The 22,149-nt window shown below is 45.2% G+C and overlaps 1 protein-coding gene across 1 annotated transcript in view; it reads right to left on the reverse strand.

The window, feature by feature from the left end:
* WNT3A (Wnt family member 3A) overlaps positions 1–22,149 on the reverse strand; it is a 94,806-nt gene that overhangs the window by 42,715 nt on the left and 29,942 nt on the right. The window contains exon 2 of the mRNA XM_083406733.1: positions 7,747–7,988. Within this exon, the coding sequence (XP_083262859.1) occupies positions 7,747–7,988 (242 nt within the window). The remainder of the gene's footprint in view (positions 1–7,746; positions 7,989–22,149) is intronic.

Genomic DNA, 22,149 nt, shown 5'->3' on the forward strand with positions numbered 1-22,149 from the left:
AGCTCTGAAATCCAGCCCTTTCCTGGGTAGCTCAAGTATGTTTTCCCCCTGAGGGAGCTCTGAAGAAGGCGCCTGAGATGTTTATTCCTTTATCTTCCTCCCTCCCCCATGCCGCCGCTGTAGGTGAAGCAGAGCTGAAGGGTGGCTTGATTCTCCCTTGAGGGACAACATTTTTCAATTATGAAATAGTAGCAACACCCCCCAACTGCCTCAACATACACACTGCCGGGCCCTCCTTGCCCTCCACCTTTTGCCCAACTGATTTGTGGTGGGGGTGGGGAATGAAGACATTTCACTTTCCAGTGTGGTGAGGTGGCCACTGGTAGGTAAAGGCATGGATGGGTCAGAGCTCAGGAGCAATCTCTTGCTCAGGTGTGAAAGCACTTAAGTGACTCCTCTGGGCAAGTCATCGTCTTTCTCAGCCTAACCAGGTAAGCAAGGGTCTTGTGAAAATGACACAAAAAAGATGTGCTGTAAAATCGTCTCCCTAAGGCCAAAGTTTGCCACTTCACTGTGTCACAGGTGGATGTTTTCAGAAAACAATACTATGGGAGCCTTCGGTATTCTAGTAGTCCAGTCTTGCTGTCTTACTCCTGCAACATCTCCTCAGAATAGCACTGGGTACTTAATTTTTTAAGGTTATATGCTCTTTCCTTGGTTAGGCCCTGGTCACACCCAATCTAGCCCATTATGGAGCCAGTGTGGTGTAGAATTCACCTATCCAGTTGGGTGGAACAACGGGAACTTAAGTAGTGCATACATAAGCTCTCTCTCACCATTCCTGATTCCTATTACACTCTAATTCCCATTATCACCATCACAATTCCCATTAATGTGGAATTGACTAGTATTATATAGTATTATATTAATTGATGCTTTCGAATTGTGGTGCTGGAGGAGACTCTTGAGAGTCCCATGGACTGCAAGAAGATCAAACACATCCATTCTTAAGGAAATTAGCCCTGAGTTCTCACTGGAAGGACAGATCGTGAAGCTGAGGCTCCAATACTTTGGCCACCTCATGAGAAGAGAAGACTCCCTGGAAAAGACCCTGATGCTGGGAAAGATGGAGGGCACAAGGAGAAGGGGACAACAGAGGACGAGATGGCTGGACAGTGTTCTCGAAGCTACAAACATGAGTCTGACCAAACTGCGGGAGGCAGTGGAAGACAGGAGTGCCTGGCGTGCTCTGGTCCATAGGGTCACGGAGAGTCGGACACAACTAAACGACTAAACAACAACAACATATGGGCACATACTTTCCACCCTCATGGCTCAAATTTCAACATTATTCAGGGGGTTGATTTAAGGGCGCTACTATACCCAAGTATGCTTTACTGGGATCTCTGGGAAGCCTGGCAAACAAGAAAGGTTTGAAACTTGCAATGACTAAGATTGCTGCACCTAGGATAGTCATAGCAAGAAACCGGAAATTATATAAACCAGATGATACCTTGCAATGGTATAAAAGTGCATGGGATATAGCTTTGTTGACAAAGCTTACATATTATAAAAGGGAACGTGCATGAAACAAATTCATTGAAAAATGTAGTCCAGTTGAAGTGCAATTATAGGAATGCAAAATCACAAAGCAGTGTCTAACCTTACTTTCACTCACATAATTCAACATTCGCTTAAAACCAAATAATAAATATGGACACTTAATAAATGTATGCAAAGCTCTTTAAAGCATAATTTAATTTATAGTTGAATACATAAATATTCATATATAATATGAATATTATTAGACATATTTGGATGCCATTTTGTATTTCTTTTGTGATAATCTAATTTTTTGAAGTAAAAAGGTAGGGTGTGTGTGAATTATTATTATTATTATTATTAATATTAATATTTATATCCCACCCATCTGGCTGGGTTTCTCCAGCCACTCTGAGCCGCTTGCAGCATATCAAAAACAAAAACATTAAGCCTTAAAAACCTCCCGATACAGGGCTCCCTTCAGATGCACACACAACTTTGTAGAGAGCTCTGACTATGGTTCCCATATACAGAGTGATCATAAATGTACCATGCAGCAATGGAACTATGAAGCAGGGTATCTCTGGAGATGGCAGGAAATTTGGCACAGAGGCCCTCCTCACATCACCTTCCACGTAACTTTGTTGGTGGTCCTGATCCATACTTTGAAGGGTCAAGGTGAACTTCCTAGGCCAGTGGGAAGATGGGCCCCTCCTGACGGGTGTGTTGTTTTGTTTGTGTGGGTGGTTACTTCCTGCAACATGTCACTGAGGCAATAGTGCCTCAGTCACTTCCTTGCGTTTTGGGGAATGCTCCCCAAATGTTATTGCATTAGTGCCATGTGCAGGGGCCCTTTTGTGCCACAGCACAACAAAAATGGGTCAAAAAACAAACTGGAACATTTGTGGTATTAAATTTTTGTACAGGATTTCAGCAGGAAGTTACAGGACATATACCGATCGAAAATGAAGCAGTATGTCTGCCCTGACACTCTTGCAGGCATGAAAGTATTGAAAGTGGGATTGCGTATAAGTACCCCAATATCAGAATTAGCACAAATCCTCATGCATACACAATAGGAAGGATGTCCTGAGAGACCCGATGTCTTTGCAAAAGCCCATCAAGGCCCAGAGAAGAAGATTCCGAAGCCAAGCACAGACCTGATAGTAGTTTCCCCAAAGGACTCCCAAATTGTTTGGAACCCACAGATCACTGCTTTCTCAACAAATCTCAAATATAATTTAAAATCAAACTACACATAGTTCTTGTGCAATTCACAAAATATGGGTTGGCTATTGGTCAGCTGTGGTGTTAGAGGGCCTAGGAAATGTGGGACCTTCAGGATGGGGGTAGGTTTATTGAGGACTCAGGTAGGAATGGGGGAGAAATTTGATTCAACTTGCATTCAAAGGCAAATTTATCAAATATGCACTTTCAGAAACAACCCATGAGCCAAAACGCAGCCATCCTTTGAAATTCTCATGTCTCTGAATTTTGCAATGCAGTTCTTCAGCCTAGTAATGTGTACAAAAATACAAATACTATAGTAGTATGCCTTTAAAATTCATATATTCATAAAAATAACATACATTAGGGGAAATTACTTTGCAAAAATATGTATATTAGGAGAAATGGACACTAAAATGCTAATGAATTTTCACAAATGTAATTTTTTTAAATTGCAAACTGATGTGGAAAGGTGGGGAACTGAATTTTAGATTGGAAAAATGAGAAAATGGGAGATATTGAAATGGGCAGATTTGCTCATCACTGGAGCCAGACCATGAAATCAAACCCTCAAAGCAAAGAAGCTGGGAGTCAGAGTGGGATGCTCTGTATATAGGAGGACAGCAGAGGAGGCCCTACTGGTGTTGCTTGTTGTAAAGGGACCTAGAGTAGGGCCTTCTCTGCAGTGGCTCCCCAGTTGTGGAATGCCTCCCCTTGAAAGCATGCATGACCACAACATCAATGTGCTTTCGTTGGTTGGTAAAAGCTCATTTGTTTTTTAAAAAATCTCTGGAGGTTGACTATTTTTCTCTTTTGGTACTGCTGTTAAATGGCATGAAATGGTTATAAAGTAAGGCGTGCATTTTGTATTTTATGAAATTTTGTTGATTTTGTAATTATAATTATATCTGTATGGAAACGGCCTTGAGGTCTGTGTGACACACAATGGTATCTATGAACCTGGGACTTTCTGTCCCAGTTAGTGCTGTGCCTCAGAGCTACAGCCCTTCCCCATACTAGATCATAGGAAGCTGGCTTATACTAAATAAGACCATTGATCCCTCTCACTCAGTATTTGGGATTGGCAGGGACTATTCTGGATTTCAGAAAGGATTCTTTCCCAACCCTACCTGCAGACACCAGGGATTGGACCTGAGACCTTCCATGTTCAAATTGGGTGCTCTACCACTATGTTTCCTTATTGGATATGTATGACGTACGTATACAATATGGATTGGTTGCAAGAACAAGGTTGCTGCATCCACTGAGCTACAACTATTTCCCTAGATCTTATCTAGGGAATTTGCTTAGCAGCTTCTTGTGTTCTTAAGGCTTGTTCTGAGATGCACCACCGCTAGGGCAGTCTGCGGGGCAGTGTCAGCTGATGGTGGAGATAGATAATTTTGGGGTAGTTTAGGGCTTATTTTCAGGTACAGAGATGTCCAGGCTAGCCCAGTTCCTCCACTGCAACTGAATCAAAACTGGAAACTAGGAATTGCTATGAATGAGTTGCTATAACCAACTTCATAGCCTCATTCAGTACACATAAAGAAGGAAAAGGAGAGTCCTTTCTACAATTTCCCTATATACTGTTTGCTAGTGAAAGCCCTAGCCTTTCTCTCCCCCAAGGGTGAACTTAGAAGGTCAACCGTACAAATCACCATCAAGATGGACTCTCTTAAACATATTCTAAGGGTCGCCTTGCACTTCTGACGGGAGGTCAATTGGTGTTTGCTCTAGCATTAGGGTAAGCTAATCTTAACAGCAGTGTCAGTCCCTTGGGGAAGTGTATGAGGCTGCTATTTCCATAATTACACCCAGAGAGGCTTACATTCAGTCCAGTTAAACCAGGCCTGTGTTTATGCTAAAGTTGCTTCCTTCCAAAGCAGGACTCTGGCTTTTGATCTCAACAGAGGTCACGTTCAAAAAATAAATTTGGGGATACGTATAACTGAATGGCAGGTGGTGCTGTGGGTTAAACCACAGAGCCTAGGACTTGCCGATCAGAAGGCCAGCAGTTTGAATCCCCGCGACAGGGTGAGCTCCCATTGCTCGGTCCCTGCTCCTGTCAAACTAGCAGTTCGAAAGCATGTCAAAGTGCAAGTAGATAAATAGGTACCGCTCCAGCGGGAAGATAAACGTGTGCAAGTAGATAAATAGGTACCGCTCCAGCGGGAAGGTAAACGGCATTTCCGTGCGCTGCTCTGGTTAGCCGGAAGCGGCTTAGTCATGCTAGCCACATGACCTGGAAGCTGTACGCCGGCTCCCTCGGCCAATAAAGCGAGGTGAGCACCGCAACCCCAGAGTCATCCACGACTGGACCTATTGGTCAGGGGTCCCTTTACCTTTACCTATAACCGAATGCAGAGATGCTGCAATGCATTCTGTGGGCTTGTCCACACTTCCACTTGTATCATGCCTGAAAAGCACTAATTCGAGAGGATTTCTGCTTGTGCTGTGCTTTCTGGCCATGGGTCTGAGTGGTTCTCTGTTTGCCCTCCGCTTTCCCTGGGAAAACCCCTCTATACCACTGGTTACTTTAGTTGAGATTTCTGCATTGGAGGGGGTTGGACTAGATGACCTTTGGGATACCTTTCAACCCTCAATTCTATGATTCTGTGATTCTATGAGTGGAGCAAACATCAATCTGCATAAAACGCGGTGGATGTTTGCTCTGAGTGAACTTTCCTGGCAGAAAATGGCAGAACAAGCAGCCCTATGTGGGGTTTCCTTTCACTTAGCCCAGGAAGTAGCAGTTAATGCAAAATGTTGTGGCACTATTGCTGACAGGAGTGAGACTCTGTCAGCATGTTGCATCTCAGCTCAGAGATCCTCACTGGCTGCTGTTTTGTTACTGGGCAAAATTCAATGTATATAAAGCCTAGTCCAGTTTGGAAACAGTTTACTTGAAGGGTTCCCTTAGCCCATAATATGGTCACTTGACTGCTCCCTGCCTGGTGGTATTCAGCAAAGTCCTTCACTGGACTATTTTTAGCATCTGCTAAAAAAAAATTGTTTAAGCAAACCTACTTAGACATGTATTTTAATATGTAATTTCATTTTATAATCTCTCTCTCTCTGTGTGTGTGTGTGTGTGTGTGTGTGCGCGCGCGTGTGTGTGTGTACTGCTAACTTTATTTTGAAGAAAATTAGGCTAACCTCTTTCATTGGGAACTTTATATTCCATATTTCATGCAAATCACTAACTGGTAGATAAATGAATAAACTAAATCAACAAACAAATGCCAACATAAGGAAGTCTAAGTCCCATTTCATGCATTACACATCAGCAAACCTTATTACTGAGTGCACCTTTGAGAACAAATCCCGATCCCCCAACCAGCATCTCTATATCTTGGGTGAGATTTTCAAAGCCATATGGAGCATTCAGCCTTCCAACCTGTGTTTTGGACACCATGTCCTTTGGTTTACTTCCACCTGAATTCACTTGGCACCCAGACTTCCTCAATATTTGTGCTTTGGTGCTTCCTTCCTATCAAAAACACATAGACATTCTTGACCCAACATCCTGTGGAAGGTTTACCTCCCATCCAAGCTGATCTTATATTTCTGTCACCAAATCTACACGTGGTCAAACATCTCTAATTGTCAATTTGCATCTAATCAGTGAGAATGTTTGGGAACATTCCACAACATCATCCAAACTCAGCACTGTGAGTGCTGTATGTGCACACAGTGGTGGCAACCAGATGGTGATAGCCACCCTATCATCTTAGAACAAGTTCTGCCCTTGGCCATCTGCCCTTGGCCACTGCACTCCCCAGCTACCTTCCCTGGGCATAATACTCATCTCTTCAGGTACCAATGCCTGCTTATCATCGCCTTTGAAATTCTACTACTGCATTGTGACAGCAGCCGCACCCCAGGAAACTGTTTTGACTGCCTGACTAAACTAGGTGAGGATACTTGGTGGGTCTCGAAGCCTTGGTAAGTTAGGAACATCTCCTGCATGTGAAGACATGCTCTACCAACTTGAGTGGATGAGACCAATAGTGGGTCCAACGATCAAGAAGGTAGTTTCTGCATGTGCTGTAGAGGGAAGTGAGGGGCAGATGGGGCTCATCAACCTGGGAAAGTAGCCCGTGTGGGAGAAGGAAAGCTTTGATCCTAAACCTCTGATGCCTTATGAGGAACGGCTAAGGGAGCTGGGCATGTTTAGCCTGGAGAAGAGGAGGTTAAGGGGTGATATGATAGCCATGTTCAAATATATAAAAGGATGTCACATAGAGGAGGGAGAAAGGTTGTTTTCTGCTGCTCCAGAGAAGCGGACATGGAGCAATGGATCCAAACTACAAGAAAGAAGATTCCACCTAAACATTAGGAAGAACTTCCTGACAGTAAGAGCTGTTTGACAGTGGAATTTGCTGCCAAGGAGTGGGGTGGAGTCTCCTTCTTTGGAGGTCTTTAAGCAGAGGCTTGACAACCATATGTCAGGAGTGCTCTGATGGTGTTTCCTGCTTGGCAGGGGGTTGGACTCGATGGCCCTTGTGGTCTCTTCCAACTCTATGATTCTATGATTCTTTGGGAGAAGAAAAGGCCAAGGAGAAAACCCTACACAAATCCAGAGTGGAGTCCCTAAGGCAGTTGGATGGTGCCTTGCATGCCTCCTTCCACCAACTCCTGCAGCAAAGCTGATGCTAAACATATTGCTCTGCTTTTCCTTGAACCAGTGAAGCTGAGAGGAGGGTTCTGTCGTCTGGGCAGCCGAGGCCCCATATACACATGCCCAGGCTTGCACACAAGGAGGTCACTTTGGTGCTGCTAACATAGCGCTTTGACTTTACCCTCAGAGGTGCACTCCATTGTATGTCAAGACAGATGGATGCCAACAACAACAACAACTGCATTGGAGCATAACTGAAACCACAAGCACAGTCTGACTCCCCAGACAGGAAAAAACACCACAGAGATTGTCTATTTCTCAAGAGATTTCATCAGCTAAACTCTCACCCCCCCCCATTCCATTTTCTCACATTGATCATCCATGTCATTCATTTTAGATCATTGTGTACTCACCTTTATCCAACACTGGCCCAAAGATAGCCAAGCTGTCGTTTACAGTGGTGCAGTTCCACCTCCTACCGCGAAACTGGTGCTGGCATTCCTGGATGCCGATTTTCACCCCTTCGGCTACGCTGGGCATGATCTCCACGTAGTTCCGACAGAACCGTAGTTGCTTGGGCACCAAGCCAGGGATGCTGCCACAAAGGATGGGCTGAGTTCCCAAGGAGGAATATTGATGGCCAATCGCCAAGGACCTAAAAAGAGAAGGAGAATAGTGTGGTCTTTCCATTCTCAAGAGAAGTGATCAACTGACTAACAGAGAACCAAAGCCCTTCCCCAAGCCCATTTGCCTCTCACATCCAGCCTGCCTATGCAGATCTGTAATTTCCCAGATACAACTCTTGAGAGATAGTTCGGTATACATGGCCTGAAATGTGGCCCTCCAGATGTTGTTGGACTCTGATTCAGCGGAAAAGGGCTGCTTTTCCACGGGGAGAAGTGGCAGGACAAGCAGAAGTATGGATGAGCCCTAAGAGGTGGTTTCAGATCCGTACTCAGTGACATATTTGTGGCAGATCTTGGCTGCACAATATGCAGACCGCTATAAACCGTCCTAGCAACTTTCACCATGTTTGGATAATTGTTTTATATTACATTTAGATTTGATGTAAACTGCTTGGAGTTTTTTTATGATTCAGTGGGATGCAAATTCTGTCAAATAAAATAAATTTTATTTTATGTGCACTTTTTGATTGCACACTTTATAAATATTTCTACATAACATTAATAAATGGAGACCCTTTGAGGCACTGAGTGGACATGAGAGAGGGGAGACCCTCTCAGGTATGGCCCCAGCTGACGGACCAGCTTGCAAGGGAGGTGCGGCTGGCTTCCACGTTGTCCCATTCCCCTGAGCATTGATTTAATCTGGCTTCTCTACTAATATTTTAATTGCTGAATGTTTACATCATTATTTTGTTGATCTGCTTTTACAATTTGTATTTAAGCTTCTTAGTTGTTGGTGTTTTGCTGCAAGACACCTTATGAACACTTCAGTGTAGAAAGGTGAGATATAAATGGTTGAAATGCAGTCCCCCCCTGAACTCACTCCAAGCTCATTGTTGGTTTGTGTGTTCAAGTGGTGAGTCAGAGGTCGGAATGAGTTGAAAAAGAATCACCAGCCAACCCAAAAGGGTTTTGATTCACTTCTTCTTCCTCTTAGAATTTATGATCATGTAAAGCAGGGGTGGGTAACCTAGCCTAATTAGGCCCACCAGGCCTCTCCATTTGGCCTGTCCCAGCCAAGCCATACCCACCTGCCCCAAAGGAGGAAGGTTTGCTGTGCTTGAAAAGGGGCTGTGCTTGAAAAGAGGAGGATGCTTATTACGTTTTCAAAAAATTGTAAACTGTTTTGGATATTGGGAGAAGACAAATTAAATCAGCCACCATGATGAGAAATGGAATGTGTTGGTCCGGACACACCTTTAGACAGGCAGTTTCCCTATTTTTCACCCACCCTTCTGAAAGGCACTTCACTAGATAATGAGTAATGAGCCGATTAGTGATTTATTTCCCAAAGAAATGCAGTGTGCTGGGGGGGGGGAGAGATGACACTTTGGGGGTAAGAGCTGCAAGGAACTGGCAATTGCATACTGGAGTCATCATCCTGCTTTTACAAAGCACATCTCTTCTAGACGAGCCTGGGGCAATTCACGAAGTGGGGTGGTAAGTCAAGATTAGTTGGCTTTTTCAGGGAAATGTTGGCATGTTTGGAGTCATTTCTCATCAGAGCTGCAGACCAGAACTTGCCACAGATTTGTGTCATAGACCAGGACATCCCCCGCCCCACAACCCCCAGAGAAGATCTCCAAGGACTCAGTGACTGTAGTCCTGAATCATTGCAGTGTGGTGCAGTGGTAGGTCTCTCTAACTGTTAGATGATCATCTTAGTACCGGGAAGATCCAGGTTTAAATCTCTACTCAGCCATGAATCTCATTGTGGGACCTTGAACCCATCACTCTCCCTTAGCCTAACCTTCCTGGGTGATCGTGAGGAAAAACCTGTGTGTAGGGGGGTGAGAATATACGCTGCTTCGAGCTCATTGAAGGAAAAGTAGGGCAGAAATGAAACGGATACTTATTTAAGTAAATGGGGTAATCAGTGAAGTAGCTGCCCCACTAGAAATGTCTACTGATGGAAAATTCCAGGGGGCAGTGAGACTTCTATCCTCTGCTTTGAAGGAGGTACCTGACTCTCCAACCTCCCCAGACCCACCTGCGGGCCAGGAAGACCCCCCCATCCACCAAGCACATGGGCCATAAGCATCCCGGCAATGCTGGGATACAACCAGACCTGGTGTCAGCACCTGGTCTGCTGAGGCAACTGCCAGGGCCACCAGGAATAATACCACCTTGTCAGGGCCCCTGCTGCCACCATTGCCATTGCCTGCCAACACTTGTCAATCCTGACTGTGTGGGTGATGATCCTGGTTGGTTCTGCACCTGCTAGGAACACACACATACTTTCCTTGGCTGGGTGTAGTATATCAGGAATACAGGAAGCTGCCTTATAAAGGAACAGACCATTGGTTCATCTAGTTCAATATTATCTACACCAACTGGCTTCAGCTTTCCAAGGAATCTCTCCCAGCCTTATCTGGAAATGCTGAGGTTTGAACTTCGAAACTTCTGTATGTTAAGTAGATGATCTACCCTGCTTGGCTTCCAGTAACAGGCTTGCTGCACCAGTTCAGGTATGCCTGCCCAGGGCTAGGGAGTTTCTAGTGCTTAGAGAGTGCTGGCCCTGGGCCAAAGTAATGGTGGACATTGGCATGTGATATGCCAGAGGAGTGTTCAGGACCAGGAGGGAAGCTATTGGCAACACTATGCCAAGAGTACATTGAGACTTCGCCCACACATGCTGCCATAATAGAGTACTGCCCCTTTAAATCATGGGCAGGTCCCTCAGGGACAGTGGAGTTTTAAACACCCATACACACCTCTTAGGGGACGCGGGTGGCGCTGTGGGTTAAACCACAGAGCCTAGGGCTTGCTGATTAGAAGGTTGGCAGTTCGAATACCTGTGACGGGGTGAGCTCCCGTTGCTCGGTCCCTGGTCCTGCCCACCTAGCAGTTTGAAAGCACATCAAAGTGCAAGTAGATAAATAGGTACTGCTCCGGTGGGAAGGTAAACGGCATTTCTGTGCGCTGCTCTGGTTCGCCAGAAGCGGCTTAGTCCTGCTGGCCACATGACCCGGAAACTGTACGCCGGCTCCCTCGGCCAATAAAGCGAGATGAGCGCCGCAACCCCAGAGTTGGTCACGACTGGACCTAATGGTCAGGGGTCCCTTTACCTTTTACACACCTCTTTCCCACACCTATTCTGTGCTCAGTCAACAGCAGACCAGTGGTTACCCTCTAAGCCCCCGGTTTTTCAGTTACAGTGGTACCTCTGGATGCGAACGGGATCCGTTCCAGAGCCCTGTTCGCATCCTGAAGCAAATGCAACCCGCGTCTGCGCGTGTGCTGGTCGCAATTCACCCCTTCTGCGCATGCATGAGCGGCATCATTTTGAGCGTCTGCGCATCCATGAGCGGCGAAACCCGGAAGTAACACGCTCCATTACTTCTGGGTCACCGCTGAGCGCAACCCGAAAAGGCTTAACCTCAAGCGACTTCAACCCGAGGTATGACTGTATTCTGGTATCAAGTCTGTTTGTGCATTCAGATTCCCAGTGAGCTCTCCGTGGTTCTGATTAGTCACTTGCTAATCTCCCAGGGACCACATGGCAATGGTCGGTGGAGCCAGATGCAAAAGTGGGTGGGGCATTTGATGTGATTTCCTCCCCCTTTGTACTATAGCCTATTTTCTTTACACACCTGCATAGCCTTCTCTAGCCATCTATGCACCTGTCCTTCCATCCAAGCAAGCAATAACTATTATGAAAATCGAAAAATACCTTCCAGTCAGGCAAAAACATTCAAGGAGGGTGCAAAGCAAGGCAGGTTATGGGTGTGATCTTGGAAGAAGGGGTGTAGCTGAGGAAGAGCCCCAGAGGCCAGACTGACCATTTGACCCCCATGCTTGAAGCCCCCATCTGTGCACTGACCTGAATCTTGGACATGCCTAGCCAGAATACCCCAATAGGACCCAGCCCAAAATGGGACACTTTGGGTTCAACAACACATGGTTTGCTAAATGACTCTATGTGCACCTCCAGACTGTCAGTAATTTTCAGGATGGATGAAAACTTGAGGTTTGCACAACTGTAGGGGGTTAAAGCATTCTGTCGTCCCACCTTTGCAGATCCAGATGTTGCTGAACTACAACTTCCATCCTCCCTGGCTACAGTTTCTGGGCTTGATGGGAGTTGTAGTTCAACAATGTCTAGAGAGGCAAAGATTCCCCAAGCCTGGGGCAGAAGAACAAATCCTTTTCTCCCCACAAAACGACAACAACAACAAACATCAGACTCTTTGCAGTTTGGAAAGTGGGAAACGTATGGGATGAACAAGCGACTCGTGGGAAGGCGTGTAATCACCTTGCAAGCAAATCCGGATGAAGGAATTATGAGTGGTCATGACTGTATCGAATCACAGAACCGTAGAGTTGGAAGGGACCCTGAGGGTCATCTAGTCCCCCCCCCCTGCAATGCAGGATTCATTTTGCCCAATGTGGGCCTGAAACCTATGACCCTGAAATTAAGAGTCTCATTCGCTCATAAGCAAATCATAAGGATGCTCAATGGATATTGGACATAGTCTAATCACTGCGTAAGGCTAAGTGCAAACAAATCAAGATGAAAGCAGAGTAACCCCTTCTGGAGGGGTCCTGTGAATCCAATGATTGGCTGACCATGCCATACACATGGGAGGGAGTGTTAACCCTTTCTCCACCATGCCATTTTCCTGACTAGAATACCCCTCCTCCTCCCTTTAAGCTGCCAATAGCAGCAAATAGCTTCGGGGGCAATTTTCACAGGAAAATGGTACAGAAGGAGAAGGGTCAGCTGTGTCTTAAGATCTTCAGGGAATCATCTCCATGCTTTGCTGCTAGATGAACTCTGTTGTGTGGTAATGTGGGACTGAGCCTTATTTGGGGGTGGTCCCTTTCTTGTGGGATGCCCTCTCCTCTCAAGCATAGCAGGCACTGTTATAACTCAGGCACCAAGTTTATGTCATTGCTACATTTATATCCCACATTTCTTTTAAGAAGCTTAGGATTACTTGCTGCCCTCCTCACTCTGTCATCACAACAATCCTGTAGGTTAGGCTGAGAGACATTGACTAGGCCAAGGTCAACCATTCAGCTATGTTGGCTGAGTTGGGATCCAAACCCTGCTTTCCCAGGTCCTAGTATGACATTCCAACCGCTACGCTACACTGGATCTCAAGTCAAAAGCTACCTCTTTGTTCCAACATTTTAAATGTTTCCGTCTGCTCGTGCTGTTTTGCAGTTGCCCCATTTGCATGTACCGAATTTTTTGCTCTATAAGACTCACTTTTTCCCTCCTAAAAAGTAAGGGGAAATGTGTGTGCGTCTTATGGAGCGAATGCAAGCTGCGCAGCTATCACAGAAGCCAGAACAGCAAGAGGGATTGCTGCTTTCACTGTGCAGCGATCCCTCTTGCTGTTCTGGCTTCTGAGATTCAGAATATTTTTTTTCTTGTTTTCCTTCTCCAAAAACTAGGTGCGTCTTGTGGTCTGGTGCGTCTTATAGAGCGAAAAACACGGTACTTTTAATGAGCTTTCTGGTTGTTTTATTATGTTTATGTATAAATTCAGCCGAGCAATTTATTTTATGTTGCATGGTATAGGTTTCTTTTAAAATTAATGATAATAACTCCCCTCTGGCTGTGGTCTAGATCCAGATAATTCCTTCTGTGGCTGTTCTTAGTTTTAAAAGAGGGAGAGGATGAGAATCTCATAAATCACAGGATTCATACAGAGTCTTCTCTGGTTTGCAATAGGTTTCTCAGCCTTCAGAAATGTGCATCCCCTCCATACTCTCATAACAAGAAATAAATAAATATACATAGCAAATTGATTTTTCTCTTGCAGGCCGGAGCATGCTGTATAATTGGAGGCATTGCCTTGTCAACGTAGACCGGTCAGACTCGACTCGAGACATACCTTACAGCTGTTTATGGAACCACAAATGTTATCCTCCTTGAATTTTCCCCTCGCCCTGTGCTTGAATTCAGAGGCTGGTTTATATTGAACCAGACCAATGGTCCATCCATCTCACTACTAGGCAGTGGCTCTCCAGGGGTTCAGGCAGGAGATGTTCCCAGCCTTACCTGGAGATGCCAGGGATTGAATCCAGGACCTTCTTCATGCAAAGCAGATGCTCTTCTGCTGAACTATTCCTTTTTCCAGTAGTATTCCCATATTTGGGGAGAGGGGCTTTGGACAGAATCTGCCCACTGGTCCCAAGAGATATGAAGCTGTGATTTTGCCTGCAGCTGGCACTGCAAAACTCTTGACCAAATAAGGCACAGCCAAATAGATCAATAGGGAAATGACAATAGATCAGAATGTGCTGTTATGTGGTTCCTACCTGACCCCCTACAAAAGCTTCCTGGTTAGACTTCCAGCAGTTGCCAAGTCTCCAGTGATAGACTACCCTTGTCTCTGGTTGCCATCCCTGCCTCCAATGGAGCGAGTGCCATAGTTTAACTATGTGTTATCTGAAGAAGTACTGTACTTTCTTTTATCTGCCCTGAATCTTCTGGGTTCACCACACACTCCACTGTCCTACACAACAACCCGTTAGGGATGGACTGGGAAGTAAGATTGCAAAATAAAAAGGTATACAGTGGTACCTCGGGTTACATACGTTTCAGGTTACAGACTCCGCTAACCTAGAAATAGTGCTTCAGGTTAAGAACTTTGCTTCAGGATGAGAACAGAAATCGTGCTCTGGCGGCACGGCAGCAGCAGGAGGCCCCATTAGCTAAAGTGATGCTTCAGGTTAAGAACAGTTTCAGGTTAAGAATGGACCTCCGGAACGAATTAAGTACTTAACCCGAGGTACCACTGTATGTGTTTTTGTGTATATGTGCCATCTCCTGAACATAAACCTTGTACGAGACACAATCAGACGGTAGTTTGTTTTTATTACCTTGCACATACTTTTGTATACCATCTGGGCTGGGAGTCCTGGAAAACCCGCTCCCTGCCTTGCAGACCTGTTTCCACCTGACCTGGGAGTACGGGGCCCCTACTGACTCCAGCTACAAAAGCTGAGGCTGCTGAACAGACTCTTGGGTTGAGGTATCGTTTGGAGGGTATTGTTGCTGTTTTGATATTAATGTTTTGTATCTTTATTTTAGATCCCATTGTGATTTATGTGGAAATTGTTTATTGTACTTTTTGATATTTTATTTATTATTTATGACTACTTTTGTTTTGTTCGTAATTTTGTATTTTTTTATTTTATTTTGTAAGCCACCTTGAGCATGATTTTGTCTATGGAAAGGCCGCATACAAATAAAATTATGTATGCATGTATGTATGTATGTTGTAGGCTACCTTGAATTCCAAATGCCATGGACGCAATAAGAGTGCATTAGTGGTATATTTTTACTGGATCATCCATACAGTGTTCTGCTTTATTTATTGTTCTTCAATGCTACTGCATTATTGCCGTCTAGAGGGGCACTTTTGCACTATAGCACAACAAAAGCAGTATACAGTGGTACCTCGCAAGACCAATGCCTCGGAAGACGAAAACCTCGCAAGACGAAAGAGTTTTTCGTTTTCTGAGTTGCTTCGCAAGACGGATTTCCCTAGGGGCTTGCTTCGCAAGACGAAACGTCTTGCGCCTTTTTTAAAAAACCACCAATGCATTCCTACGGGAAACTGTCAATACACAGTGGTGCTTCGCAAGACGAAAAAACTCGTAGAACGAAAAAACTCGCAGAACGAATTAATTTCGTCTTGCGAGGCACCACTGTAATCCTCCCACCCCTGCCGAGAATTTGTGGTATAAAAAGTTACAAGATTCCAGCAGGAAATTATGCAGTGTGCACTGATTGAGAGCAAAGGAGTATGCCCTTCCCAAAACCTTTACAGGCGGAAACACTATTAAAAGCAAGATCACATATAACTGCCGCAATACCATCATGAGCACAAATCATCATATACCTGCAATAAAAATGATGTCTAGAAGCGCCCCTAGACGTCTTCCTGCATAAATGCACATGCACTGGATTATACATTGTGCAGGCATGATGAAAATCCACAGAAATCTATAGATTTGCAAAACATATCTTACACTGTGGACTGTGCAGAGCACCACAAAACCTTCAGATTTTAACACGGTAGTTAGGAGTACTTGCAATTTCTGTGCCATCTTAGCTTTCTAACTGTCTTCCCTTAAATGTTAGTTGAAAGAGCAGTCATAAAAGGAAATGCACAGTGACACAAAACCAGGATGGATTGCAAGCATTTTAGAGGACAAAATAAAATAGCAGTTTGCTTCAAATGTCCCAAAGAATGTGAAGGGCACCAGAGTAGTTCTTTATCTTGAGGGGGAGTGGGCAGATCAATTTTTGGCCATCATGCCTCCTTCACTAATGTTTTCGTTAAAAACTAGATAGGTGGTGGGAACTGCGCCCAGTTCTTAAGACAATGATCTACAACCAGTGAAATGTGCCACCTTTTCAATTGGCAGAGAGGCAAGAGGAGGCTGTACATGCCTGTTCACCAGATTTATTCTTTTTTTCTTCTCCCAAACTACAGAATACATCACTTGGCACCTCGTGTGTGACTCAGCGGCCTGTTGTCTCTCATCACCACGGAGCTTTATCAGGATTGGGTAAGTCTTAGTTCTGATGATGAGTCAGTACTTTGCAATACAGAAGGTTGGTGGTGAAGATTGATGGAGTACTGTTGAATCCTAACACCGGACAGGAACCCCAAAGGTGGATTCCCCAAGGGTGATGGTGAGTCAGAGCTGAGCATCTGAGGTGAGATGGACCAATATTTATTTTTTTATATGATTGATTGCTTGGCCTTCCCAGTTCAAGTTACAACAACGATAGAATCATGCAGTTTTTAAATTCAGTATCCCAGGCAAATAATTAGAGTAGCTAATAATAATAATACTAAGGTAAAAGCAGCGTGCTGGATCAGGCCAATGGCCCATCTAGTCCAGCATCCTGTTCTCACAGTGGCCAACCGGATGCCTGTAGGAAACGCAAAGTATGACCTGAGCATAAGAGCTCTCTCTCCTCCTTTCTTCTGAAAGCATTGCTGCCTCCGACAGCGGCATAGCTGTTGCGGCTAGTAGCCATTGAAAGCCTTCTCCATGAATTTGTCTGGTCCTTTTTTTAAAGGCACCGGCCATCAGTGCCTCTTGTGGGAGCAAGTTCCATACCATCATCATCAACAACAACATCAAGAACAACATCATTAACAACAACACCATAATACCCTATGAGAGAGCATAGCTGTCAACTTTCAGATTTGAAAATAAGGGATCAGCAGCCTCGAAAATAAGGGATCAGCAGCCTCACCTGTCCTGGGGACAGTCTACGGGATATCTAACAATCCGGGATAGCAGCGGGAAGCAGCCGGAAATAGTGCTGGAATAAGGGAATTTCCCGCCAAAAAAGGGAAGGTTGACAGCTATGATGAGAGAGAGAGATATTTGCTATTAAGATACTCCGACTAGGTATAAGGAGGATTAGCAAATCTTTCTGAGAAAGGCATGGCCTTTGCTAGACAAGGTGCAAGGCAAGGCCATGAACAATTGTGAGGAAAGAGAAAGGGACAGGAAGGGAAAGAAAAGGAATGAGGTGATTAAATAAAATAGAACAAAAGGTGTATTGGGAGGGAAAGCACAGGACAAAAGATGCTTAGGGTCCTCAAGCCTGGGTGCTATTTTTTTGTGAGTATATTCTGCAATATGTCATTGGCACTTCCACTTGTGCCATGTCTAGAAAGCACAGGGCCAAGCAGTTCTCCCCTTGCCCTTCTCCTTTCCAAGGGAAAACCTGCTCTTTAGTGGTAGATCGGAACAAATGGCAATCTGGGGAAATCCCAAATTGCCATTTGCTCTGATTGAGCACTAAAGAGCAGGTCCCCCCCCCCAGGGGAGAGCAGCAGGGCATGGGATGAGTGGATAAACTCATAGTGGTGGATTTATATTGGACTATCTACATATCATTCCGCTTTATTAGTTGTTCTTCATCGCTTCCCCATTAGTGCCATATGGAGGGGCACAACGTAAGTAGGGCAAACATACCCAACCTGGAACATTTGTGGTATGAAAAGTTTCAGAATTTCAGCATGGAATTTGGGGGCATAAGCTGGTTGGAAACAAAGCAGTATGTCCGCACCAAAACTTTTGCAGGCACAAATGGTATTAAAAGTGGGTTTGCATATAGCTGCTCCAATACAACCTAAGCACAAATCATCATGAATGCACCATATAAAGAAGACCCAGAGGGGCCCTTACACAGGTTGTGGTTTTCCAAGCCAAATACTGTCCATTAACAAAAGAAGAGCCCTGACGGATCAGGCCAATGACTCATCTAGTCCAGCATCCTATTCTCATAGTGGCTGACCAGATGCCTGTGGAAAACCCTCAAGCAAGACTCAAGCACAAGAGCATTCTCCTCTTCTGTGGTTTCCAACAACTGGCACATTAGCTAAGCACAAGGGTCCATCAGGAGATTGATAAACATCCTGTTTTCCTATTCCCCCTGCCCACCCCAGAATCCCTCGCCAGGTTACAATATGTATAGCAATGGTAAAACTTTCCCTCTTGCTTTCATCCGGCTGGTCCATTTCTTACTTAGTCAAATCCCCCAATTGAGAGGGCTGGCTGCAGGACGTGTGAAAATTAGCACACAGCTATCAGCTTGGGAGACTCACAAATTGAGCAGAAGACTGGATAGATGTTGGATGTGACACTTCTTTGTCAATGGGTGCTTTTCACAACGCCTGCAGGGACACCACCCACTCCTGCCTCCCCTGCTGAGGGCCTTCTGTGTCTGTGCAACACCCTGTTCACACACTTCATTTTGTTTACATTTTTTACCCCACCTAAGCTCCCAAAGAGCTTCCAAATAGAAAACAGTTTTTTTTATATGTAGAACAATAAACAAAGATTAACAGGATTAAAACACCCAGAGAAAGCATCAGCATCTCTCTAAAATTTTGCATGGGTATTTTGAGGGACAAAATGACTGAGGTTCAAGCTAGGGATAATCCATTGGATGTGGGTAGATGGGGAGAAAACATCAAACATTCTAGATTAAGAGGAGCACATAACGCATAAGAAGGGCCTGGCTGCTGGATCTGGGGAATGGACCATATTGTCCAGCGCTTTGGACTACCAGATGCCTAGGAAGTTTGAAAGCAGAACCTGACCTGCACATCCCCATCCAAGCAAGCAAGAAGCATCATCAGAGTCCAGGAATACATTCCAGCCAGACAAAAAACATTTGAGGAGTGTGCAAAGCCAGGCCAGTCATGGGTGCAGCCCAGGGAGAAGAGGTATGACAAGAACACAAGAAGAGCCTGTTGGATGAGGCCAGTGGCCCATCTAGTCCACCATCCTGTTCTCAAAGTTGCCAAGCAGATGCCTGTGGAAGCCTGCAAGCAAGACAGGAGTCCGACAGCACTCTGCCCACCTGCATTTCCCAGCAGCTGGTATTCAACATCATACTGCAGCCAGCAGTCAAGGTAAAACATAGCTATTGTGGCCATTAGCCATTGAAAGCCTTCTCCATGGCTTTGTCTAATTCTCTTTCAAGGCCATCCAACTTGGTGGCCACCGCTACCATTTGTGGCAGCAAATTCCATAGTTCTGAGTATGTGCTGCAAAAAGAAGTACTTTCTGTCTTCTGTCCTGAATCTTGCAACGCTCAGCTTCATGCAGCGTGCAGACTCCACAGCACCCAACTGTCTTTCAGCAGTGCAACTCCCATTAATGATTTCTTTCACACAGCACTGCAGAAGCTCTGGCTGGCCTCCAGCTAGTGATCTGCTAGCACACACAGCCACTTGCTCACGGTTAGCTAGAGATACCAGCTTTGACTTGCCAAAGGAGGGGAAGAAGCAGCGAGCCGGCATTGAGCGAATCCGCAAAGGCCTGTGCCAAGATCCCATGTGTGTTTGCTTTAGAAACCGGAGACAAACCCTCTTCTCCTCCTCCTTGTGATAAAAGTGGCAGGGTTATTGGGTTTGACAGATGGCTCCTTGTGTGTTACCTGTCAGTCTGATGGTACAATTGCCTTGGAGGATTATGCAATAAGGGGCCATGATTAGACGACTTGAGTGAGAAGAATGGACAGAAAAGGAGCAGCTTCTAGTGTGTCAATGTCCTGCTTTCATCTCACAAGTGCTGGAGATCCAAATAGAATAGCCTTGGCCAAGCTGGGGCCATACACCTCCCATCAGCCTCAGGTTGGCCAGGGCTGCAATGGAGGTTGCTTAGAAAGGGACCTTAAACGGTAAAGGTTCCTTTGGGGATCAGTGTGTTTCCATCCCCTGCTGGTTGTGTTTGTTGCAAAACTGGCTCCATTTCATCCCATTTGTGGGCAGAATTATTAAAAGGACTAAATCATTTTAAAATCTGTCCTTTTAAAGAAAGAATGAAAAGTACTTCAGAGGTGGTATGTGGACTGGCTATTTCTACCTTCAATGTTTTACAGCTGCTTAGAGCAGCTCTCTGATCATGTTGTTAATTTCCCCCCAAAATATTCCAAGTAAGCAACTCTGATAAGAACAGATGCTACACTTGATCTTAGCCAAAAGGCCAGGAAGTGATGCAAGTAAGCAACTCTGATGCTGTTTTGCTGCTGCTGACTTGCGGTGCGTAATATATTATTCTAGAATCAATGGAGACTGGGTACTTGGGGTTTACCCCCCCCCCCCATAGTCCACACACAATATAGATCCATCGCCCCTTTTTTTGCTCTTGAAAAACGCTTCTTGAAAACCTGGCTTCCTTTTGAAAATAAAAGCTCGTTGCAGATTGTTTCTTCATTACCTTGCAGTGCATCCATTTCAAAAGAGGTGGAAACAGATATAGGTGGTCCTAGCAATGGAGGGTCCTAGCAATACAGGTGGTCCTAATCCCTGCCCTGTGACTTTGATCACAATCCCCATTTCCTTCTTCATTCACCTGGGGCATGTTCAGGAGGAAAGAAGTGGGGATAGCCTAATCAAGAGGAAGGCTTTCAAAGATGTATCAAGCGCCACAGCCACCCTTGTAGGAAGCAGCAACTACAATCAACCTAGATTGAAAGCATGCTGAGGATGAGCACGAACAATTCCTGATTAAGAAAAAGTATATTTTTTGTGCTATAATGGGTTATAATGCTTTGGGGTTACTTTGGCCAAAACCCCTCTTTTAACCATAAATAAATGGAAATGCAATTATTTTCGCATCTTCCTCCTTAAAACTCTGCTCCTGACCCTAGTTGCTAATCGACAGCAGGAGGCACACAAATTAAGAGCTTGTTCAACTTTGGCCCAACTAAGGAAGGATCATCTCCACTGGAGCCCCACGTGGTTCCGTTGAGTGGTGGGAGATCTCCGTTAGGCAAGGAATCCACTGAGGAATCTCGGCTTGCAAAGAAGCCATTCTCTTGACCTGAGTCACAAATGAGTACTTGGAGGCAATTCTCCAGGAGGCCAAAGCTAATGCAAACATTGGTTCTCAAAAACAAATTGAGGAGACCTGTGCCTGTTCCATTCCTTGAGATACTTGAACCTGTGCCAGCCTGACAGCTGCTAAACTAACATTTGTACCAGAGGAGGAGGAATTAAGACTCTTGGGAGGATGCCGTAAGACTTCCAGGATTGCGGAACAGAGCTTTGGAATCCAGAAGGAGAACAACAAACACTCCTTTCACAGCTCCAAAGCACTGGAGGATTAGGGATGGGGTGAAGAATGTTGTCAGGGGAAGATCTGGCAGGGTGGGGACATAAAAAAGTCAGGTGCAGAACTAAAGGTGCTTATGAAGGCCTAAGGGCGTTGAAGCCACCTTGGTAGGATGTGCAGAGAGGGTTGGACCCAAAAGAAACCTGCAGAACTCTGGTGAAGGAACTTTGTGAACTGAAGCTGGCCTAACGAGCTACTTTGGACAGTCGGGGTTCAAACCTCAGAGCCCCCTTCAAGCACAGAAAGGAACAGGCATGCCACATTTGGCTTCTATGATTGGTTGGCAAGATGAAGGCTTTGGATTGGCCGTGCCTCATGCCAATAAGGACTAAGCTGTAGGCAGCCATTAGAGCAGGGGCAGACAGGCTTTTTCACCCTGAGGGTCACATTTCTTTCTGGGCAATCTTCTGAGGGCCACAGGTCAGTGGTAAGCAGGGCCAGAGGCAAAAGTAGGTAGAGTAATGGACGCAAATTTTTCCTTTGTACACTAGGCTAGTTTCTAACTCACACACC

Source organism: Podarcis tiliguerta (assembly GCF_965153285.1).
Source record: "Podarcis tiliguerta genome assembly, chromosome: 12".
Lineage (NCBI taxonomy): Eukaryota > Metazoa > Chordata > Lepidosauria > Squamata > Lacertidae > Podarcis > Podarcis tiliguerta.